Source organism: Bombina bombina, chromosome 5 (assembly GCF_027579735.1).
Source record: "Bombina bombina isolate aBomBom1 chromosome 5, aBomBom1.pri, whole genome shotgun sequence".
Classification (NCBI taxonomy): Eukaryota; Metazoa; Chordata; class Amphibia; order Anura; family Bombinatoridae; genus Bombina; species Bombina bombina.
In genome coordinates, this window is record NC_069503.1 from 357,404,368 (window position 1) to 357,430,277 (window position 25,910).

The 25,910-nt window shown below is 36.7% G+C and overlaps 1 protein-coding gene across 5 annotated transcripts in view; it reads right to left on the reverse strand.

Moving 5' to 3' along the window:
* The window catches only part of OSBPL3 (oxysterol binding protein like 3), a 580,670-nt gene that overhangs the window by 15,944 nt on the left and 538,816 nt on the right, over positions 1-25,910 (reverse strand). For all 5 annotated transcript variants that reach the window (XM_053714156.1, XM_053714152.1, XM_053714153.1 and 2 more), the window contains 7 exons: positions 8,878-8,971; positions 8,388-8,638; positions 7,100-7,237; positions 6,109-6,172; positions 4,647-4,725; positions 2,942-3,086; positions 74-218 (listed from right to left, as the gene is read on the reverse strand). In XM_053714156.1, coding sequence (XP_053570131.1) covers positions 74-218; positions 2,942-3,086; positions 4,647-4,725; positions 6,109-6,172; positions 7,100-7,237; positions 8,388-8,638; positions 8,878-8,971 — 916 coding nt within the window. The remainder of the gene's footprint in view (positions 1-73; positions 219-2,941; positions 3,087-4,646; positions 4,726-6,108; positions 6,173-7,099; positions 7,238-8,387; positions 8,639-8,877; positions 8,972-25,910) is intronic.

Genomic DNA, 25,910 nt, shown 5'->3' on the forward strand with positions numbered 1-25,910 from the left:
GTGTTCCATCAGTTGCAATAAATCAGAACTTCAATTACATGGCAGCACACAAGCCAGTATATCAATAACTTACTCGCTCTCCAGACGCAGGTGGGGGATAAAGAGCTCCCATAAAACAGGCTCTCATACCATTTTCCAAACAGTTTATGAACTACTTTGCCATTTCTGTCCATGATGGTGCCCTCGATTTCATGAACATTTGGATTCCAATATTTTGACTGTAAGCAAAGATTTAAAACATTACTTTTCAGTAGAGGTAGAATGACCGTAGATGTATGTAAATGTTCAGCAGGTGTAGGTACAAAATCCTATTCAACAATGGATCATGTATGCTCACCACATGTATATAAGAAATTTTAACTTTTAATAGTTTTATAAAAAAAAATATTAATGAAAAAGTTTAGATTTTGGAATAATTCTGGGTTTTGGTATTCCAGATTTGGGGAATTATACATTTAACTGTTTGTAACACAACCAAAGGTTTTATTAGAAGTCTTGACACATTCTTTTTTTTACACTTGTTAAATTATGTCAGAGTTTCAGTAGATTCATATATTAGATGATTAATACAATGCATTACTAACATTAAAGGGACAGTAAAGTCAAAACTAAACTGTCGTGATTCAGATAGGGCATGCAATTTCAAACAACTATCCAATTTACTTTTATCATCAAATTTGCTTCGGTATTTTTTTAAAAGCTAAACCTAGCTAGGCTCAAACTGATTTCTAAACCGTTGAAAACCGCCTCTTAGCTCAGAGCATTTTGAAAGTTTTTCACAGTTAGACAGTGTTAGTTCATGTGTGTCATATAGAAAACATTGTGCTCACTCCCGTGAAGTTATTTAGGAGTCTTCACTGATTGACTACACTGCATGTCTGTCAAAAGCACTGAGATAAGGAGGCTGTCTGCAGAGGCTTAGATACAAGGTAATCGCAGAGGTAAAAAGTATATTAATATAACTGTGTTGGTTATGCAAAAACGGGAAATGGGTAATAAAGGGATTATCTATCTTTTTAAATAAGAAAATTTTTGGTGTAGACTGTCATTTTAAGCATATGGATGTAACACATACAGAACATCACTGTTTTTTTTATAGGCATATAAGCTAGTGAGGACCAGCTTAGAAATCATATCACAAAACAAAAATATCTAATAAAGTACAAAGCCTTTGTTGAACATTTAAACTTTAGTAAATTTAAGCTGGCAGCAAAAGTGAGGCAACAAGTAAGCCAAATATAGCAAAATTAAACACCACAGAGATCATAGCGAATACACAGTCGGTATAAAAAGGGAGAATTATTTCTAATTCTAATTTCAGATGCCTAAAACCTGTATGTATACTTTTTCTTTTTTTTTTCATTCAAACATTCAATTAGAATACTGAGCAATGAAGTCACAGGCCATATCAACAAAACCAAAGGCTTTTCTTGTAATTTTCAGTGACTTTAAATGATTCCTCTTGATATATACATGGTAAATAAGTTCTCCAAAATGTTATGTCCTCCATATAAAGAAGCAGCATCTAACTAGACTATGTGTTTTTGGAACAAAAAATACAGCTGTATTAGTTATGTACTTCTTGCCATCGCTGATTGGCTGAAATGCACTTCCTAATTATCATTGCCTAATATGTACTACCAACTAATGGTATTTTATTTCATATTAAAGTGCCATAAAACAGGTTCAGATCTGTGCATATCCTAAAAGGGTTAATTAATTTAAAATAGTTTGCATAAAAAAAATTATTAAAAATTGCTGGTAAGTATTTTAAGATAATTTTAAAAAAATAAGCAAAATTAATTACAAAGCTAAGCTGCCTGGAGCAGCATCTCCACCCCTCTTATCAGTGTTTAGACACAGGCATTGTATTTCAACTGAGTTCCCAGTTTCTAGGCATGCTCCAGCAGATAATCCCTATGCACTTTTGCATTTTACCAAAAGAACAATAAACATAGATACAGCCATAAAAGGAATTGTGTGGGGGAGTTAGAGCTTTACAATTCAGAAACTAAAAAGAAAGGGTTAATGGCGAGGCGCTGCAGTATAAATTTGCAGGTAAAGTAATTAAAGTACTGTACATATTATATTATTTTGTCTCTATCCCAACTTGTTTTATGACCCTTTAATTTAAACATCATATTTTAAAGGCAAAAAATGCCAACATGTTGATTTTTAAGGATTACAGAAAAAGGTTGATTATAGTGTCCCTTTAAATGAGCTGTATATAAAAATGTTATTCCCTGCACATTTTCTTTAATTTTAAAATACACTGAAAGCACTTTTTTGTTGTTGCTTGTTTTAAACATTAAGGAATTACAGCTTCTACTGAAATGTTCTAAAACCTCCAAATCCCCTTAAAGGGACATGAAACCCAATTTTTTTTCTTTTATGATTTAGATAGAGTATGGCATTTTAAACAACTTTCCAATTTACTAATTGTATCCAATTTGCTTCATTCTTCAGATATCCTTTGTTGAAGAAATAGCAATGTACATGGGTGAGCCAATCACAACAGGCATCTATGTGCAGCCACCAATCAGCAGCTACTGGGCCTATCTAGATATGCTTTTCAACAAAGGATATAAAGAGAATAAAGCAAATTAGATAATAGAAGTAAAATGAAAAGTTGTTTAAAATTGCATGCTCTATCTAAATCATAAAAGAAAAAATGTGGGTTTAGTATCCCTTTAATCATTTGCATAACCAAGGATTATGTAGGTTTCTTATTGTTACATGTGCTAAAATCAGCAGGTAATTTAATTAATTATCCTCCCACTATAACCTATAAATAAATGTATATATATATATATATATATATAATTTTTTCTTCTTTTTGAACATGTTTTTGTTGGAATACACAGAATAAATAGTAAAAAAAAAAAGCAGAAAACATTGATAACTACTAAACCTATATTAAACAGCAATTAAAAAGCCATACCTTGATGAAGGTCACTTTGCAATGGCAAATGTTATTTGTGGTATTTTTTATGATTATCTCTCCATAATGTTCTATCCATCTCTGGCCACTCAAAATGTTATGGATACAAGATGTTACCTTATTCCACTCATAGTGATCTTCAAACCTTAAATGTAAAAAGATAAAGAAACCAATAGCAGATTTAATCAACTTTACACCCAAGAAAACGTTCTGTTGATGAGTTTTATTTTTAAATCGAAGGTGAGCAACAAATCTGAAGGGCATAAGGTTTCACATAATGAGATACAAACTTAAATAAAATGTGATGTAAACAGATACAAATTAAGAGTTATTTGTGGACAAATAAATGCCTAGTCTGTATGGGAAGATGTTTTAAATGATGTTGTGGGAGAAGAAAGGCAAACCACAAGGTAACACTTAACCTCTGGCCAACTATAAAGTATAAAAGGACCTCGTGCTTTTGTGAAAAAAATTGTGTTTGTTCAACATTCCCCAGAGAGGCCAGAAAGCAAAATCTGTGACCTGCAAATGTTACAAATAGTTTGAATAGACAATGTGCAGTATTTTTAAAATATAGGTTACAGATTTTGCTTTTTGGCTTCTTTTGGGGGTGTTGGGCAACGAGCAATTGTTACACAAAAGAAAGGTGTCTAATATCTCTTAACTAGATTATTTTTATTATGACACCATGCTATATATCAGCATTTCATTTTTAATGTCAATGTTTCTCTAATGTCTTTAACATAAAAAAAAAAGATACCATGAGCACCTGAGAGTGTGTTTAGAATAATATTTGGGCACACACTGTAAAAAGAAGGTCCCCATCTATGAGCTATGATTTTAGTATCATATAATAAATTAGAGTACTTTGATATCTGTTCTTATTCAAGGTCATGTGAAACACACTGTTCTATTCTACTGTTTAATAGATTATCTAAAATGCTTCAAGGAAAAATTGGTATTTTGCAAGTTGGAAGATAGAATGCTGTGGATATTAAGTTCATGTTGACTTTGAACCAAGATTTGAAAGCTCTGACATATCAGCTTTTACATAGTCAGTTTACTCAAAATTGTTCTCAATGATAAACTTTACCTACTGGAGTGTATTTCCATTACCCTAATATTGGTATTTGAAATAGTTAATTTAGGTTGTGGTATCCCCACCTATCCTGAGTTTTTGGCCTTAAGACCAAACTGTGTAAACACAGCCAGTAGAAGAAATTACACTCCCAGTGGGGTATAGAAGAGATAAGGTAATAAAATGTTAATTTTCCATTGTTCGCTCCAAGTATTGGTGATTGGTTTACGGAGAAGCATAAGATAAAGAAGCAGGTATATGTACACAGTGTGATAAAGTAATGAGATCGGATTATACCTACAAGTTCAACCCATTTTATTAGGTTGTGGCCTCAAAACACAAAATCAGCTATTTCATATGCACAAATAAACCTTAAAAACAAATTCTCATACATTTTATACTCTGCAGCTGGTGAAAAAAGTAATTGGAAGGACATTAAGAGACATTAAGTCAGACAATATTTTAACGGCTATTCTCTGTTACGTTTTTGCTCCAAGATTACCAGTAAATTGCCAAACACTTCAGGTTTAATTTGTAAGCATTATATGGCTGTTAAACATAAAACTGTATTTATAAATATGTTTTATAAATAATAAACCATTTTAAACCCAAGCATGTAGCACTTACCTTGGGAGTATCAAATGTGAAGTGCCTACTGGTACAATTTCCATTGATTTACCCCAGAATTTGTTTTTCCACCTGATGTCTAATTAAAAAAAAATGTTTTAGTCAGTTGACATATATTTTGGCGCTTTCTTTAAATCCAGTGAGTTCTAGTTTATTTGGCATTGTTTGTATTTAAACACTGCGTAACCTGGAACTTTATTATTTTATGACTGCGGTTTTCAGAATTCACTTCTATCAGAATGTTCTTTAGATGTCTTATGAACCAATAATATATTAAACCACTAAAATGGCAAGTCATGCTAGAACACATTTTCTATTTTCTTTTTAGACACCGAAAGACAACTGTAATAATCAGTTTTTAACAATAGTACCCAAACTTAGAGGGTGAAAACAAAAACATGTTTATTGACACAGAGACAAGGCATACGAGACACCTGTCTGCTCACCCATTCATCCTTGGGAAAATCGCATAAAGAAAATATGGAACATTTTGGCTAATGGAGATCACAGAATATAACATTAAAACAAAAGATACAATTGAATTATTTTTTTTACTTGTGTTTACTTTATGGCTGTATTCAACATAAATCTATTTGGCTTTATAATGATACTGGTCTGCATTTTTCACAAGGATAAAGAGGAGAGCCAAGAAGAATTATTCTACTGAAAGTGGGTTTTGCATCATTTCAAGGACAGGCGTTTTATAGTTAACTTCAGCAGAGGCTTTCACCATCAAGACATGGTACCATCACGTGGCCAGTTCCACATAAACATGCCACTAACTCATTCTGCCACTGCTTAATGTCATATAACTCTTGTCAATACACTTAAAGTGATGGTAAACGTTAACTTTTTTTAGTTACAATATTTGTAATCAAAGCATTCATGAAATGCTTTGGAAATGCTTAATTTGTTTATTAAATACCATTTCACTGACGATTCAGGCTGTAGCCAATCTTATCGTGCCTTCTTTGCTGGATGCCAAAGGAGTGCAATAACACCTATAAAGGATACTCTATTTGTTACTTCACTGACGATTCAGGCTCTAGCCAATCTTATTGCGCCCCCTTTGGGAAATAAAGTATCCATTATGGGCAGAGGAACAGCAACATATAGGAAAACATGAAAGGGTAATTAATTATTTAAGCTAGCAGGAAATCCTCAGGGATCAACTGCTGACCGACTCATGAGAACAACTCCCACAGTCCTGTTAGTGGATAAGGACACATTTCCTTCAAGCAGGAAAACAAAGATCATTATAAAAAGTATCTGTTTTTCAAATACCATGGTTCAGATATGAAATGATTGCCCCTTCATTGATTCTTTTCTCTGTAGCATTTATTTATGCAGCATTCCTATTAGGTGAACTAGTTCAGCTCCTGGGCTATATTGCTTAAACAACATTTAAATATATTATGATCAATAAATGACAGTTGGTTGAACACACACGTTTAATAAATACCTTGATAAAATACAAAGTTTTCTGATTCTGCATGGCAAGCTGATATTGGAGGATGATGACAAACCTGGAACACATCAAAAACAAATAAGTTCCTATGATGATGTATTTTGACAATATTCTCCTACACAGAATAATAGTATTTGACAGTTTCCAAATTACTTGTAAAATCACAAGTTTGTCTCCTTTTCATTTTTTTGGCTTCAAATTACAAAATCAAAATTAGAGAAACAAAAAACATGAAGATTAGATACAAAAATAATTTATTTATTGTTACGTTTCTTTTGTCATGTTCTGGTAAGAACACATGAAACTGAAGATAATTTGTGACAGGTAAACATCGAAGCCACCCACACACTAAGAGTTAGGCAGAAACTTTTGGCCAATGAAAAGAGAATGTCAGAATGGAAGAACAAGACCGCCCCTTATGGCGTCTGACCTGATACATGTCTCCGGAACCATTTATTCCACGTTAGACCTCAGAGCAGTGATTTGATCCTAGCTTTTTATGTATTTATTACATTTAACTAACTGTAAATCTGGTTTAAATACAAATACATTTTGAATTGTGCCTTATAATTTGCCATATTTTGGAACATCCTGCCAATTAATAACATGGGTGCAAACTGGTTTAGAGGTGTGCCTAATTCTGGTTAACTGGAGAAAATGTAGGGGTGGGGGCAAGCTTTTGTGGGTTTTACCTGGCTTTTATAAATCTGGTTTTAAAGTTGAATTATGTTAATTATTTGTTAATAAAGTTGGCTGTGGCTTGTACAGACCCATCATGTTTGATGTATACTATTTTATCTTAATGAGATCCAGCGGTTGGGTCAATGTATGTGTGTGCGTGCAAAAGAAAACATATAAAGACTGAAAACATATTTACTCATTTCATCTGAGTTAAATAGAAGACAAAAATTGCTCCATATAAAACACGCAAGTGTGAAACTAAATAAGTCTAAATACTTAAAAACAAAGCAGAAACAAATTATACCTGCTCTGCAACAAACCGATATCCCCGGTCTTCTTTGATACATTCATATGTCTCACCCAAAACAGGGTTAAAAGGTTTGCTTCCAGCTCTGTAGAAACTAGATGCATATGCAGATACTGCAAACGAAGCAATGTATACCTAGAATATAAACACATGCAGTTTTTAACTATGCTTAAAATCATCTAGCATACATTTACTGGTAATTCATTATAGTTGGCAGCTTGAATTTAATTAACTAATTATGCACACCTTGTATGCCATTTAAATGATTAGATCTGCGCAGGATTGCTTGCTATTATACAGAGAGCACTGCAAAGCAAAGCCATATTTACATTTGTGAAGATCTGGGAGATAAACACCTCATTGCACTACACAAATGCACACAACCATCACTCTTTACACTGAACAAAAATAATATTATAATAACTATTATAGTAAATTTGCAAAATTATATGAATTAAGAAATATTTTACTCAAATTGTTTGTTTCTTTTATGCGTATGATAGAGCTAAAATTAACACATCTGAAGAAAAGGATAGGAATATTAAATATATAGTGAAACCGATTACCAGGTATCTGATTCTTACTGGTTAATAGGAACAACTCCCGCATCTCTATAGGTAGAGAGCCACATGACTCAGAACAAATTTGAGTACAATCCCTTTAAAGGGACAGTCTACTCCAGAATTTTTATAGTTTAAAAATACAGATAATCCCTTTTATTAACCATTCCTCAGTTTTGCATAACCAACACTGTTATATTAATACACTTTTTACCTCTGGGATTACCTGGTTTTTAAACCTCTGCAGACTGCCCCCTCATCTCAGTTCTTTTAACAGACATGCATTGTAGCCAATCAGTGCTGACTCTTAAATAACTCTACATGAGTGAGCATAAGAGGCAGTTCAACGGCTTAGAAATTTAGCATATAAGCCTACAGTACCTAGGTTTAGCTTTAGGCAAAGAATACCAAGACAGCAAAACAAATTAGATGATAAAAGTAAATTGAAAAGTTATTAAAAATTGCATGCCCTATCTGAATCATGAAAGTTTAATTTTGACTAGACTGTCCCTTTAATGCAGGTATATAGTGACAATAAGTCTAATTGTTCTAACTTTACTGCTTGGGTTTTGAAAGCCCACAGTGCATTATGCCCAAGATTCCTAATACAACTAATTACTTTGTAGCTCTACAAATACAATATGTTCCACAGACATAGGGAAGATTAAGTACTGCATTTAAAAAAATAAAAATAATAATAATAATAATAATAATAATAATAGTACCATTCGTTCAAATGGGTCCTGAGTTTGAGCTGCTTTGTCCAATAAGCTGCTGTATTCAAGTTCCTCACACAGCCTCTGCAGGGTATTGAGCGGCTCGTTTAATTCTACTGGCATTGATACCTTGGATAGATCCTTTCCAATGTTATTACGGAGGATATTCCACAAACTAATGTTACTTGTATTAGGACACGGAGCAGGAAGACAAGTCCTATGTTTTAAGCAACCATCAACTTCTGTTACAGAACTGCAATCTAAAATAAAAAGGTAACATTAACACAACTGATTATATAGCACTTTATTATACAGTACTTTAATATATAGCACTAGTTATAAGAGATACAAAAATAATTTGATACATTTCTTAACTTGCAAACAAATTAGGTTACACATAAATGCGTATAAAGTTATTTTAGATAATGATATATTTTGTCTATTGGTTATAAATACTTTGTGCAGTTGAATATTTGCCTTATACTGCACTTAGGCTTACCTAAAGACTGTCTTTCATGGTCAATGTCGTTGCTAAGGTTATCTTCCGAAATGTTATCACTTATATCACTGACATAAGAGTCATCATCTGATACCTAAATAGAGCAGGATAAATTACATGGATTAATTATTGTTAAGTGCCAATGCAACCAATAGCACCGGTGACCTACTAAAGAATGTAGATAAAAGACTAACACAGTAATTGTTTATATCTGCCCGTAAAACACTAGCACCAAAGCATTCACATACTTCATGTCAGAAAACAACACAACAGCATATTTCTAACTAATGTAAGCAAAGAAATTGTAAGCTATAGCGGATAATTTTAAGGCAGAACAACCCTTATTTCCCCAAATGCTATTAAAGGGACAATATACTTAAAATGTAATTCCCAATAAAGGGCCAGATTATAAGTGGCGCGTTAGCAGTTACATGCTCTCATATTACAAGTTGAAAGTAAATGCAATCACGCCTAGATTTAGAGTTCTGCGTTAGCCGTCAAACCAGCGTTAGGGGGTCCTAACGCTGGTTTTGGCCTACCACTGGTATTTAGAGTCTTTTAGGTAAGGGTCTAACGCTCACTTTCCAGCCGCGACTTTTCCATACCGCAGATCCCTTTACGTCAATTGCGTATCCTATCTTTTCAATGGGATCTTTCTAACCCTGGTATTTAGAGTCTTGGCTGAAGTGAGCGTTAGAAATCTAACGACAAGACTCCATCCGCAGAAAAAAGCCAGGAGTTAAGAGCTTTCTGAACGCCGGTTCATAAAGCTCTTAACTACTGTGCTCTAAAGTACACTAACACCCATAAACTACCTATGCACCCCTAAACCGAGGTCCCCCCACATCGCCGCCACTCTATTAAATTTTTTTAACCCCTAATCTGCCGACCGCACACCGCCGCAACCTACATTATCCCTATGTACCCCTAATCTGCTGCCCCTACATAATATATATTAACCCCTAATCTGCCCCCCCCCCCCACGTCGCCGCTACCTACCTACACTTTTTAACCCCTAATCTGCCGACCGGACCTCGCCGCTACTATAATAAATGTATTAACCCCTAAACCGCCTCACTCCCACCTCAAAAACCCTATAATTAATTTTATTAACCCCCTCCTTAACATCGCCGACACCTAACTTCAAGTATTAACCCCTAATCTGCCGACCGGGCCTCACCGCTACTCTAATAAATGTATTAAGCCCTAAAGCTAAGTCTAACCCTAACCCTAACACCCCCCTAAGTTAAATATAATTTAAATCTAACAAAATAAAATAGATCTTATTAAATAAATTAATCCTATTTAAAACTAAATACTTACCTGTAAAATAAACCCTAATATAGCTACAATATAACTAATAATTATATTGTAGCTATTTTAGGATTTATATTTATTTTACAGGCAACTTTGTATTTATTTTAACCAGGTACAATAGCTATAAAATAGTTAATAACTATTTAATAGCTACCTAGTTAAAATAATTACAAAATTACCTGTAAAATAAATCCTAACCTAAGTTACCATTAAACCTAACACTACACTATCAATAAATGAATTAAATAAACTACCTACAATTATCTACAATTAAATCAACTAAACTAAATTACAAAAAAAACAAAAACACTAAATTACAAAAAAACAAAACACTAAATTACAAAAAATAAAAAAAGATTACATGAACTTTAAACTAATTACACCTACTCTAAGACCCCTAAAAAATAACAAAGCACCCCAAAATAAAAAAATGCCCTACCCTATTCTAAAATAAACATTTTACAGCTCTTTTACCTTACCAGCCCTTAAAAGGGCCTTTTGCGGGGCATGCCGCAAAGAAAACAGCTATTTTGCATTTAAATAAACATACAATACCCCCCCAACATTACAACCCACCACCCACATACCCCTAATCTAACGCAAACCCCCCTTAAAAAACCTAACATTAAGCCCCTGAAGATCTTCCTACCTTATCTTCACCACGCCGGGTATCACCGATCCGTCCATAAAAGGGTCCAAAGTCTTCATCCTATCCGGCAAGAAGAGGGCATCAGGACTGGTTGACCTCTTCATCCAGGCAGCATCTTCTATCTTCTTCCATCCGGCGCGGAGCGGGACCATCTTGAAGCAGCCGACGCGGATCCATCCTGTTCTTCCAGCGACTCCCGACGAATGAAGGTTCCTTTAAGGGACGTCATCCAAGATGGCGTCCCTCGAATTCCGATTGGCTGATAGGATTCTATCAGCCAATCGGAATTAAGGTAGGAAAAATCTGATTGGCTGATTGAATCAGCTAATCAGATTCAAGTTCAATCGGATTGGCTGATTGGATCAGCCAATCAGATTGAGCTTGCATTCCATTGGCTGATCGGAACAGCCAATAGAATGCGAGCTCAATCTGATTGGCTGATTGGATCAGCCAATCCGATTGAACTTGAATCTGATTGGCTGATTCAATCAGCCAATCAGATTTTTCCTACCTTAATTCCGATTGGCTGATAGAATCCTATCAGCCAATCGGAATTCGAGGGATGCCATCTTGGATGACGTCCCTTAAAGGAACCTTCATTCGTCGGGAGTCGCCGGAAGAAGAGGATGGATCCGCGTCGGCTGCTTCAAAATGGTCCCACTCCGCGCCGGATGGAAGAAGATAGAAGATGCCGCCTAGATGAAGATGACTACCGGTCCGGATAGGATGAAGACTTCGGACCCTCTTCTGGATGGATCGGTTATACCCGGCATGGCGAAGATAAGGTAGGAAGATCTTCAGGGGCTTAGTGTTAGGTTTTTTTAAGGGGGGTTTGGGTTAGATTAGGGGTATGGGGTAACCAGGCGCCAACTAATGGAGGCTAGGTGTAAACGTTGGAATCTAAAAACAGTTTGAATTTAATAACATAAAAACAGGTAGTTAAAACAATATTGACAATGATGATATTGAAACAATATTGACAATGATGATATTAAAAACAATGGATAAGGCAATGTGCACAATTCCTAGTTCAAGGATCCTTGAAGGTACAAAACTAAAAACTTATTACAGTCATAGTAGACAAGGAACAAGAAATATGATTCGATAGATCACTATCTAAAGCTACAGGAGCTGCTGATGTGGATTAAGTGATGAATTGGTGTGCAAAAAAATATAATAAGAAAACAATGTCCAAAATGGGTGAAGTAGTGTCCAATGCAAATTAAATTGATATCTAAAAACCAATAAGTTCAATCAAATCAATCCAAATATGGTGAATGTGGTGAAAAAGTTGGTAAAAAATGTGTAAAATATATATAAAAAATTGGTTATATATATATAGAGTGTCACAATCCTCAAAGTGTTTGAAACATGTCACACATCCAAAAGTGCTAGTGAACAAAAATAGTCCAAATGATATGATGTATTGGACCCTTTGGTTCTTGTTCTCCTAGTAGAAAGGGGTTGAATCACAGGATAGGGAAAAAAAACATAGTAAAAGAAAAATACAAAAAGTGGGTCGAAAAAATATGGTGAAAAAAACCTGTGGAAAGAGAAATACGAACAATGTGTAGCAGGTTCACAGATAATGACTCCAAATGGAAATAGGCTTACCAGTCTACGCGTTTCAGCCCCTCTAGGCCTTTATCAAGACTGGTTATTGGTACTTACTGTTGGCCTTTTATAGCTGTCTGACCGGATGTTTAGTTAAACAGCACTTCCGGTTTCGTTACTACCTATTCATGTGAATAGTGTGAATAATTTCATTACTAGAGTCCCTATTTATGAGAGACTTTTTGTGATGGTTATTTGTTACTCTTAAATGTTTCAGGAATTGAAATAAAATTATTTGTTCCTAGTTTATGTAGCCTCCGTATCTTGGTGACGTCACTTCCGGTCGGAACAGATTGCAGTGAATTACAGCTTATTTCAAATATGCTGAATTGTATACATTCTACTTTCTAAAATCAGTGTTTTAGATAACCTAATATCGAATAATTTGATCCTTGATCCTTCTCCTTTGTAATTAATATCCCCATCTACTATAGAGATCAACATGAGATCTATAACACTTAGATGCTAGTACCAAGATTGTACCTCTTGGAAAGAAAAATCCTTTGATTTTAAGCGTATAAACTGGATACTTTAATATAAATCAAGCATCTGTCATTATAATCACTGCCCTCTATTCAAAACAATAATGACTATTATTAGTACAGTCTAAACAGAGGAACTCCACTAAGTAACACTAATAAGTATCTCAAGTTCCCTGAAGGACTACACAGTAAACACATAGTAGGAGATCTATATGCTCCACTTCAGTTATGATAAACATTCACTTGTATTTGTATTAGGACAGTGTAATTACTAAACATATACATGTATGAGAGAAACGATCGAGACAGCACCACGTTTGAAATGAACTAATAATATATATCTATGCCCTTTATGACCTATATTACAAGACAAAAATATATCTCCCAGTTGTACATATATATAACACAAGAATGACTCGCTGACTATACACCGATAAGCATATCCAATCACCTTGTGACTCACAGGTGAGAATACAACCAATTGGATAGCTTAAAAATCGGCACATCAAATAGTTTGAAAATCTGTATATTAAACATATTCTTTACGACATAATACTAAGATTTCGAGCAATACTATGAATAGAAATATATCCCCTGAGCTGACTACATATAATATAACAAGAGAGAACTATTGAATACATATTCATAAGCTTATCCAATCCCCTTGCGGCCAACAGATGACGTCACAACCAATCGGATAGCTTAGAAATCGGCATATCAAGAATAAGTATAAGGAGTATAAATAATCGTATAAATAATCATACATTTAAGGGTAATCGATATTAGGTTATCTAAAACACTGATTTTAGAAAGTAGAATGTATACAATTCAGCATATTTGAAATAAGCTGTAATTCACGGCAATCTGTTCCGACCGGAAGTGATGTCACCAATACGGAGGCTACATAAACTAGGAACAAATAATTTTATTTCAATTCCTGAAACATTTAAGAGTAACAAATAACCATCACAAAAAAGTCTCTCATAAATAGGGACTCTAGTAATGAAATTATTCACACTATTCACATGAATAGGTAGTAACGAAACCGGAAGTGCTGTTTAACTAAACATCCGGTCAGACAGCTATAAAAGGCCAACAGTAAGTACCAATAACCAGTCTTGATAAGGGCCTATAGGGGCCGAAATGCATAGACTGGTAAGCCTATTTCCATTTGGAGTCATTATCTGTGAACCTGCTACACATTGTTCGTATTTCTCTTTCCACAGGTTTTTTCACCATATTTTTTCGACCCATTTTTTGTATTTTTCTTTTACTATGGTTTTTTTCCCTATCCTGTGATTCAACCCCTTTCTACTAGGAGAACAAGAACCAAAGGGTCCAATACATCATATCATTTGGACTATTTTTGTTCACTAGCACTTTTGGATTTGTGACTTGTTTCAAACACTTTGAGGATTGTGACACTCTCTATATATATAACCAATTTTTTATATATATTTTACACATTTTTTACCAACTTTTTCACCACATTCACCATATTTGGATTGATTTGATTGAACTTATTGGTTTTTAGATATCAATTTAATTTGCATTGGACACTACTTCACCCATTTTGGACATTGTTTTCTTATTATATTTTTTTGCACACCAATTCATCACTTAATCCACATCAGCAGCTCCTGTAGCTTTAGATAGTGATCTATCGAATCATATTTCTTGTTCCTTGTCTACTATGACTGTAATAAGTTTTTAGTTTTGTACCTTCAAGGATCCTTGAACTAGGAATTGTGCACATTGCCTTATCCATTGTTTTTAATATCATCATTGTCAATATTGTTTCAATATCAAACAATGGGGCTGCGTTAGGAGCTGAACACTGCTTTTTTGCAGGTGTTAGGTTTTTTTCCAGCTCAAACTGCCCCATTGTTTCCTATGGGGGAATCGTACACGAGCACGTTTTTGAAGCTGGCCGCGTCCGTAAGCACCGCTGGTATTTAGAGTTGCAGTGGCGGTAAATATGCCTGTACGCTCCCTTTTTGGAGCCTAACGCAGCCCTTCTGAGAACTCTAAATACCAGCGTTGTTTAAAAGGTGCGGGGGAAAAAAAAACACGCGTAGCTAACGCACCCCTTCTAACGTAAAACTCTAAATCTAGGCGGAAGTTAATGCACTTCAGGTTATTGCGACCTCAGAGCTCTGGTTAACTATTTTGTGAACGAAAAAGTGTCACAAAACACATAAAAAATACATTACAAAGTACATTTATAATTACTCCATCTAATAAAATTAATATTGCACAAAAAAGTTTTAAAGGCTCAAAGATATTAGGTCTCAGGTGTTAGGAAAAAAAGGCAGGCAAAGGGCTTTAACACTGAGATGTATAGATTGTTAAACATATGTATGTGTTTATGTATGTATGTATGTATGTGTATATATATATATATATATATATATATATATATATCTCACACGCACACACACAGTATAACATTTTATGAAATATGAATATAGTATCAATTTTTTTTACATATTTTCATCTACTTAACTGCAAAGGGCTCCACATGTGTACATATGAATTTATGTTTGTGTGTGTGTGTGTGTGTGTGTGTGTGTATATATAGAACACAAACTTCAGCTCAACCCTCCTAACGACAGCAGCCTGGGTGCAAGGATGCAATAACATACAGGAACAAAGGATTCACTCTCAGGTCTTTTTCACTCCAAGTATACAATACTTTATTGTGTAACGTTTTCGGGGATCTAGTGCTGACGAAGGGGATACATATATATCTGTAAATACATATATACATATAAATACATATATATATATACATATATACATATAAATACATATGTACACACACACACACACACACACACATATATATATATATATACATACACACACACACAAATATATATGTACACGTAAAAATGCATTGGAGCCCTTTGCAGTTAAGAAGATGAAAATATGTAAAAACATATTGATACAATATTCAGTGAACAAGTGCTGTTTGAGCACGAAACATGTCTGCTCTGTGCACCTGCATCACAACCTGGATCTTATAAATGTCCAACATAGGACAAATTGTTTGTTTTTAACTTGTCCCAATAAACTTTTCTATTTTTACATATTGAGGACTTTGAGTGCTTTTTCTATTTTTGGATACTTATGGTTAACAGCATGAGGAACAGACACGCCGGAATCAGCTGCCACAGCCCCATGTTTGTAAGGGATTTTTGTATCCTGCCCAGACTCCTATTGAGCCGTTACTCTGAATCACTGTATACCGAGTGGATTTTCCTAGAGCGCTCCGTTGTGCAGGTCTGTGGATCGTTATAAATATATATATATAACCAAAACACTGTAAGATATATGTAAAAATATGTATTTAGGAATAAATAGATCATATTCTGCTATGTGAAGAACATTGGAATGTGAAATAATCATATGTCAGGTTAGCGCACGTGAGAGTAGGGTGTTAAGTTTCTAAGCGCATTAGAGCTCAAGGAGGAGTGTTAAATAGCGCTCCACTTGTAATCGAGCCTAAAATGTTTAATTATGTATAATTTAAAAAACATTGCAACATATTTTCATTATTTATTTTGTGTGGATTCCATGGAATTCAGAAACCTGACACTCTTAAAAATGGTACAGTGATTGGTTGATATGTGCAGGAGCTTGTTTATAAATTTGCCTTATTGGCCACAGCAAAGGGACTACAATAAACAACAAAGGGTGAGCCCTGGACCTGAAACAACAATGCATATTTTTACAACAAATAAAATCTTTAGATTATTTCAAAAGATATATTTACATGCAGATCTCTTACAATGCAGGGAATCATTTCTAGCGCACATAATGAATTTAATGTCCTTTCAAACACGACTGTTTAATAGAATTATATGTTCAAAGCAAAGATTAGCTTGGAAATAATATGCAGATGTCATTCCATTAGTTGTAAGTGAAGCGTTTTAGTGTCCATTAATGGCTGATGACAAGTTGTAATGTGTCTTTCTCTGCTACACATCATTAAATAATACACTATATAGGAGTTTAATGCCCCTTTTGCTGGATTGCATTACCCGGTGTCTCCTTATCAACTAATGGATCATTGTATAAAATGTATCTTTGCTTACAAAGCTGCAACACCAGATCCCTTTCTAGAGTTTGGGATTCTCTGCTCATTTCTATATGACTAAGAAGCTGGGAGCATGATGTCATTACAGTCTATGGGGAAGGTGGTCTGGTATTTGATTGGTTGTACAAGTTGCCTGCATGTAAACAACAACAAAAATAAAAAGGTGCTGTTGGCACAGTTTGCAAGCACTTATGGGGTGCAAAAATATAGCTCATCATTGCAGTCACTAATGAGTGAGGAGTGCAAAACATTATATAGGAATATGCAGTGTCCATTTAGGTCTTGTGATGGTTTAAATTCAGCAAATAAATGTCAGGAAATAAACTTCAATAGGTTTTAGAACATGTCACATCTGGTGCTTAATATTGTCATCTCCTCCTCCTGTAGGAATTATTTTAGTGCAATGCCAATGACAGTCCTTTAGCAAATTACACTAGACATTACACCATGTCTCCGAGTCCTGCCCTAACACGAATGTGATACTTCTACATATTTTACTGAAGATCCATAAATAGTTTTACCCAGAGTACAATGTGGCAGAAAGGCAAAATTACAGGTTAGGTTATTGCTCTTTTTTCATTTGCAGCTCATTGTATTCATAAACTTAAAGGGATACAGAATTATACAGAAACTGATGCATTTTATTTCAGAAAAAAAAAGTTTAAAGGAACAGTATACACCAACTTTCATATAACTGTATGTAATAGACACTACTATAAAGAATAGTTTGCACAGATACTGGTATAAAACAATCCAGTATAAAACCGTTTAAAAACTTACTTAGAAGCTCCCAGTTTAGCTCTGTTGAAAAGGTTAGCTGTAACACCCACTGCAAGTGGTTCTATAACAAAAACAGCAGACACTCCCCCTCCCCTTCCTCTGCATATAAAAAGACCTTTTACACAAACAGAAGCAAGCTGGAGGAGGTATACATCAGTATACTTCTAAAACTTTGGAGCTTGGTTAGGAGTCTGAAAATCAGCACAATGCTATTAAAAAATAAGCAAAACTAAACATTGTTACAAAAACACTCCCAGATTGGTTATATAAATGGGTCATCTACAAAACATTTACGCAAAGAAAAATCTAGTGTACAATGCCCCTTTAAGTTGTGTAAATGAAGCTTATAAAGTCTGTGAAATGGCAAGCTTAATTGGTTTGGTGGATGGACTTGCTCAGCCACAGGTGTATCATTTTTTTTTTTTTTTTTTTTTTAAAGGGACACATGCTAAATCACTTGAAAGTGATGCCGCATAACTGTAAAAAGCTGACAGGAAAATATCGCCTGAGAATCTCTATGTAATAAAGGAAGATATTTTACCTTACAATTTCCTCAGCTCATTAGAGTAAGTGCTGTGTAAAAAACATAATTTATGCTTACCTGATAAATTTATTTCTCTTGTAGTGTGTTCAGTCCACGGGTCATCCATTACTTATGGGATATATTCTCCTTCCCAACAGGAAGTTGCAAGAGGATCACCCAAGCAGAGCTGCTATATAGCTCCTCCCCTCACATGTCATATCCAGTCATTCGACCGAAACAAGACAAGAAAGGAGAAACTATAGGGTGCAGTGGTGACTGGAGTTTTAATTAAAATTTAGAACTGCCTTAAAAAAAGACAGGGCGGGCCGTGGACTGAACACACTACAAGAGAAATAAATTTATCAGGTAAGCATAAATTATGTTTTCTCTTGTTAAGTGTGTTCAGTCCACGGGTCATCCATTACTTATGGGATACCAATACCAAAGCTAAAGTACACGGATGATGGGAGGGACAAGGCAGGAACATTAAACAGAAGGAACCACTGCCTGTAGAACCTTTCTCCCAAAAACAGCCTCCGAAGAAGCAAAAGTGTCAAATTTGTAAAATTTTGAAAAGGTATGAAGTGAAGACCAAGTTGCAGCCTTGCAAATCTGTTCAACAGAGGCCTCATTCTTAAAGGCCCAGGTGGAAGCCACAGCTCTAGTGGAATGAGTTGTAATTCTTTCAGGGGGCTGCTGTCCAGCAGTCTCATAGGCTTAACGTATTATGCTACGAAGCCAAAAAGAGAGAGAGGTGGCCGAAGCCTTTTGACCTCTCCTCTGTCCAGAATAAACGACAAACAGAGAAGAAGTTTGCCGAAAATCTTTAGTTGCCTGTAAGTAGAACTTCAGGGCACGGACTACGTCCAGATTATGCAAAAGACGTTCCTTCTTTGAAGAAGGATTAGGACATAATGATGGAACAACAATCTCTTGATTGATATTCCTGTTAGAAACTACCTTAGGTAAAAACCCAGGTTTAGTAAGCAGAACTACCTTGTCTGAATGAAAAATCAGATAAGGAGAATCACAATGTAAGGCAGATAACTCAGAGACTCTTCGAGCCGAGGAAATAGCCATCAAAAACAGAACTTTCCAAGATAACAGCTTAATATCAATGGAATGAAGGGGTTCAAACGGAACACCTTGGAGAACTTTAAGAACTAAGTTTAAGCTCCACGGCGGAGCAACAGTCTTAAACACAGGCTTAATCCTAGCTAAAGCCTGACAAAAAGCCTGAACGTCTGGAACTTCTGCCAGACGTTTGTGTAAAAGAATAGACAGAGCAGAGATCTGTCCCTTTAACGAACTAGCAGATAAACCCTTTTCTAAACCCTCTTGTAGAAAAGACAATATCCTAGGAATCCTAACCTTACTCCATGAGTAACTCTTGGAGTCACACCAATATAAATATTTACGCCATATCTTATGGTAAATTTTTCTGGTAACAGGTTTCCGAGCCTGTATTAATGTATCAATAACCGACTCCGAGAAACCACGCTTTGATAGAATCAAGCGTTCAATCTCCATGCAGTCAGCCTCAGAGAAATTAGGCTTGGATGGTTGAAAGGACCCTGAATTAGAAGGTCTTGCCTCAGAGGCAGAGACCATGGTGGACAGGACGACATGTCCACTAGGTCTGCATACCAGGTCCTGCGTGGCCACGCAGGCGCTATCAGAATCACCGATGCTCTCTCCTGTTTGATCTTGGCAATCAGTTGAGGCAGCAAAGGAAACGGTGGAAACACATAGGCCATGTTGAAAACCCAAGGGGCTGCTAGTGCATCTATCAGCACCGCTCCCGGGTCCCTGGACCTGAATCCGTAACAAGGAAGCTTGGCGTTCTGGCGAGATGCCATGAGATCCAGTTCCGGTTCGCCCCAACGAAGAATCAGTTGGGCAAAGACCTCCGGGTGAAGTTCCCTCTCCCCCGGATGAAAGGTCTGGCGACTTAGAAAGTCCGCCTCCCAGTTCTCCACGCCTGGGATGTAGATCGCTGACAGGTGGCAAGAGTGAGACTCTGCCCAGCGAATTATTTTCGAGACTTCTAACATCGCTAGGGAACTCCTGGTTCCCCCTTGATGGTTGATGTAAGCCACAGTCGTGATGTTGTCCGACTGAAATCTGATGAACCTCAGAGTTGCTAACTGAGGCCAAGCTAGAAGAGCATTGAATATTGCTCTTAATTCCACAATGTTTATTGGGAGGAGTTTCTCCTCCTTAGTCCACGATCCCTGAGCCTTCAGGGAGTTCCAGACTGCGCCCCAGCCTAGTAGGCTGGCATCTGTTGTTACAATCGTCCAATCTGGCCTGCGAAAGGTCATTCCTTTGGACAGATGGACCCGAGACAACCACCAGAGAAGAGAATCTCTGGCCTCCTGGTCCAGATTCAGTAGAGGGGACAGATCTGAGTAATCCACATTCCACTGACTTAGCATGCATAATTGCAGCGGTCTGAGATGCAGGCGCGCAAATGGCACTATGTCCATTGCCGCGACCATTAAGCTGATTACTTCCATGCACTGAGCTACTGACGGGCTTGGAATGGAATGAAGGACACGGCAAGCATTTAGAATTTTTGATAACTTGGACTCCGTCAGGTAAATCTTCATCTCTACAGAATCTATAAGAGTCCCTAGAAAGGGGACCCTTTTGAGTGGTAATAGAGAACTCTTTTCCATGTTCACTTTCCACCCATGCAACCTCAGAAAAGCTAGAACTATCTCTGTATGATACTTTGCATTTTGAAAACTTGACGCTTGTATCAGAATGTCGTCTAGGTACGGAGCCACCGCTATGCCTCGCGGTCTTAGTACCGCCAGAAGTGAGCCCAGAATCTTTGTAAAAATTCTCGGGGCCGTAGCTAACCCGAAGGGAAGAGCTACAAACTGTTAATGCCTGTCTAGAAAGGCAAATCTTAGGTACCGATAATGATCTTTGTGAATCGGTATGTGAAGGTAGGCATCCTTTAAGTCCACTGTGGTCATATACTGACCCTCTTGTATCATGGGTAGGATGGTTCGAATAGTTTCCATTTTGAACGATGGAACCCTTAAGAACTTGTTTAAGATCTTTAGGTCTAAGATTGGTCTGAAGGTTCCCTCTTTTTTGGGAACCACAAACAGATTTGAGTAAAAACCTAGCCCTTGTTCCGTCCGCGGAACTGGGTGGATCACTCCCATTACTAAGAGGTCTTGTACACATTGTAGAAATGCCTCTTTCTTTATTAGGTTTTTTGATAACCTTGAAAGGTGAAATCTCCTTTGTGGAGGAGAAGCTTTTAAGTCCAGAAGGTATCCCTGAGATATGATCTCCAACGTCCAGGGATCCTGGACATCTCTTGCCCAAGCCTGGGCGAAGAGAGAAAGTCTGCCCCCCACTAGATCCGTTTCCGGATAGGGGGCCCTTTCTTCATGCTGTCTTAGGGGCAGAAGTAGGCTTTCTGGCCTGCTTGCCCTGTTCCAGGACTGGTTGCCTTTCCAACCCTGTCTGTAACGAGCAGCAGTTCCTTCCTGTTTTGGAGCGGAGGAAGTTGATGCTGCTCCTGCCTTGAAATTATGAAAGGCACGAAAATTAGACTGTTTGGCCTTTGATTTGGCCCTGTCCTGAGGAAGGGTGTGACCCTTACCTCCAGTAATGTCAGCAATAATTTCTTTCAAGCCGGGCCCGAATAAGGTTTGCCCTTTGAAAGGAATACTAAGCAATTTAGATTTAGAAGTCACGTCTGCTGACCAGGATTTAAGCCATAGCGCTCTGCGCGCCTGGATGGCGAATCCGGAGTTCTTAGCCGTTAGTTTGGTTAAATGCACAACGGCATCCGAAACAAACGCATTAGCTAGCTTAAGTGCTTTAAGCTTGTTCATAATCTCATCCAATGGTGCTGTGCGAATAGCCTCTTCCAGAGACTCAAACCAGAATGCCGCCGCAGCGGTGACGGGCGCAATGCATGCAAGGGGCTGCAATATAAAACCTTGTTGAACAAATATTTTCTTAAGGTAACCCTCTAATTTTTTATCCATTGGATCTGAGAAAGCACAACTATCCTCCACCGGGATAGTGGTACGCTTAGCTAAAGTAGAAACTGCTCCCTCCACCTTAGGCACCGTCTGCCATAAGTCTCGTGTGGTAGCGTCTATTGGGAACATTTTTCTAAATATCGGAGGAGGGGAAAAAGGCACACCGGGTCTATCCCACTCCTTGTTAATAATCTCTGTAAGCCTTTTAGGTATAGGAAAAACGTCAGTACACACCGGTACCGCAAAGTATTTATCCAGCCTACATAATTTCTCTGGGATTGCAACCGTGTCACAATCATTCAGAGCCGCTAACACCTCCCCTAGCAATACACGGAGGTTCTCAAGCTTAAATTTAAAATTTGAAATTTCTGAATCCGGTCTCCCTGGATCAGATCCGTCACCCACAGAATGAAGCTCTCCGTCCTCATGTTCTGCAAATTGTGACGCAGTATCGGACATGGCTCTCGTGTCATCATCGCGCTCTTTCCTTAACCCAGAGCTATCGTGCTTGCCTCTTAACTCAGGCAAGTTAGATAATACTTCTGTCATAACATTAGCCATATCTTGCAAAGTGATTTGTAAGGGCCTTGATGTACTTGGCGCCACAATATCACGCACCTCCTGAGCGGGAGGAGAAGGTACTGACACGTGAGGAGAGTTAGCCGGCATAACTTCCCCCTCGTTGTCTGGTGATAATTTCTTTACCGGTAAAGACTGACTTTTATTTAAAGTAACATCAATACAATTGGTACACATATTTCTATTGGGCTCCACATTGGCTTTTAAACATAATGAACAAGCAGATCCATCTGTATCAGACATGTTTAAACAGACTAGCAATGAGGCTAGCAAGCTTGGAAAATACTTTCAATAAATTTACAAGCAATATAAAAAACGCTGCTGCGCTTTTTAAAACCACAAAAAAACTGTTACAGTTGAAATAACAATGAACTAATTCAGTTATAGCAACCAAATTTTAACAGTAAATGTATGAAATTAGCAGAGGATTGCACCCACTAGCAAAAGGATGATTTAACCCCTTAATACCCAAAACGGATAATCAATTTAACAGTTAACGTTTTTATCACAGTCAAACACACTGTCACAGGTCTGCTGTGACTGATTACCTCCCTCAAAAATAAATTTTGAAGACCCCTGAGCTCTCTGGAGACGTCCTGGATCAAGGAGGAAGAAGCAGGAAGACTGTGATTGAATTTTAACTGCGCAACAAGGCGCTAAAAAAAAAGGCCCCTCCCACTCATATTACAACAGTGGGAGACCTGATATAACGGTTTCTATGCAGAAATATACGTTAGCCATGTGGAAAAAAATCATGCCCCAAAAGATTTATCACCAAAGTACCTCACAAAACGATTAACATGCCAGTAAACATTTTAAAAACAAACATTTCAAATGTTATGTAAAGTTATCACTAAGCCTGCTACAAGTCGCTTCTACTGCAGTTAAGGCTCATACATTATTTCAGTATTAACATTATTTTCTCAGTCAAATTCCATTCCCTAGAAAATAACTCTACTGCGCATACATTTATCAGCCTGATACCAGTCGCTACTACTGCATTTAAGGCTGTACTTACATCATATGTGTATCAGCAGTGTTTTCTTAGTCAATTCCATTCCTTAGAAAATATTTTACTGCACATACCTCATTTGCAGGGGACCCCGCATGCTATTCCCTTTTCTGAAGTTACCCCACTCCTCAGAATGTACGAGAACAGCCAGTGGATCTTAGTTACGTCTGCTAAGATCATAGAAAACGCAGGCAGATTCTTCTTCTAAATACTGCCTAAGAGAAAAAACAGCACACTCCGGTGCCATTTAAAATAACAAACTTTTTATTGAAGAATAATTAATTAAAAAACTCCTAACTCCTCTCACAACCTCCTTCTTTGTTGAGAGTTGCAAGAGAATGACTGGGTATGACATGTGAGGGGAGGAGCTATATAGCAGCTCTGCTTGGGTGATCCTCTTGCAACTTCCTGTTGGGAAGGAGAATATATATCCCATAAGTAATGGATGACCCGTGGACTGAACACACTTAACAAGAAAAAGTTATACTTCAGTTTTTGCCCAGCTGCAGGTAGAAACAAAAAAAAGGAAGAAATGAACAGCAGCCAATCAGCATCTGCAGTGCTAAGGTCATGAACTGTTTTACTTTGATCTCATGATATTTCACTTAACTCTCATGAGATTTCATAGTAAACTTCCTTAAACTGAATAGGGAAATAACATGAGTGTGCATGAGGCACACTCCCTTGGCTGTCCCGGGACAGACATACTGATTTGCTGCTTAAAGTCCTTTACAATGGGGTATGAATACTTCAGACATTTTGAGATAAAATATCTTTCTTTTTTACATAGAGATGTTCAGGTGATATTTTCTAGTCAGCTTTTTATAGCTGTGCTGCATCCCTTTCAAGTGTTTCAACATTTGGGTATCAAGGCCCTTTAACTCTTAGCATTTAGTGAGAGCATCTGTGTTCTTGAAGTCAGCAGTGTCACTTTGTGTTGCTTTACAGTGAATAAACACAACATGCTGAAATTCCACAGTGAGTGTGTGATATAGTAATAAGTCAGACTACTCGCCCATGTTAATAAAAAAAAACTGAACATAAAGAAAAACATGCATTGTACAAAAAGCACACCCTGTTAAGGAAAGCTCAGTGGCAGTAATTTAATTACCATGTATGTTTGGGTTACATAGGCACAAATAAGAGTCATCACAGCATGTGCAATAACTCTTACTAGAAGCATTTTTACAAACTATATATATATTGGAAAAATGCTTTCAGTCAAATCTGAAATGCACAGCTGCACTAGGCTATGTGCATTAGCATTTCCTGATTATGCATTATGCAAATTACATAACCATATGTGGCGCTGCCAACACTCCAGTGTGCCTGATCTATTGCTGTATGTTCCGCAGGTCACATGCACAGTAAACATTATCATTAGTGTGTGGTCGGTTTATACAAAGCAAATATATTGCCAAAATGTTCATAGAATCTGTAATGCACTGCTGTTTAATAGTATCAGTCAACAGTATCAAAGTATCAGAAGGCTTTATAGACTTTATAATTAGAAGTTCAAATGCGTTACAACATTGTACTTGTGTGTAAGATGCACAAAGTGTCTTTATGTATGTGGCTGAGCAACCCATTGGCTCCCCTAGTGTGCACCTGTTACAGTCAGTGCCATGTACTAAGCATATAAATATTATGCCGAAAAGTTTAGATTTTTAATCATTTATCACTGAGCATTGTATTATTTTGCATTTACATTACAAGTTAACATTGTTGTGCATGTGATTTGCATTTTCTTTAGTTCTACATACAATATCAATGGCCCCATATTTATATGCTGGGTATATTTTCTGCAAGTTATCGGAGAATTTTAGTAAAACTCGCCAAAACAAATGTTTCTATGTAGAACAAATCAGATGCTTCTAGTGACAACACCAGATTGTTTACTCACTATTACTGCGTTACAGGTAGATTATGAGTTATGCGCGCTATGGAGAATTTAACAAA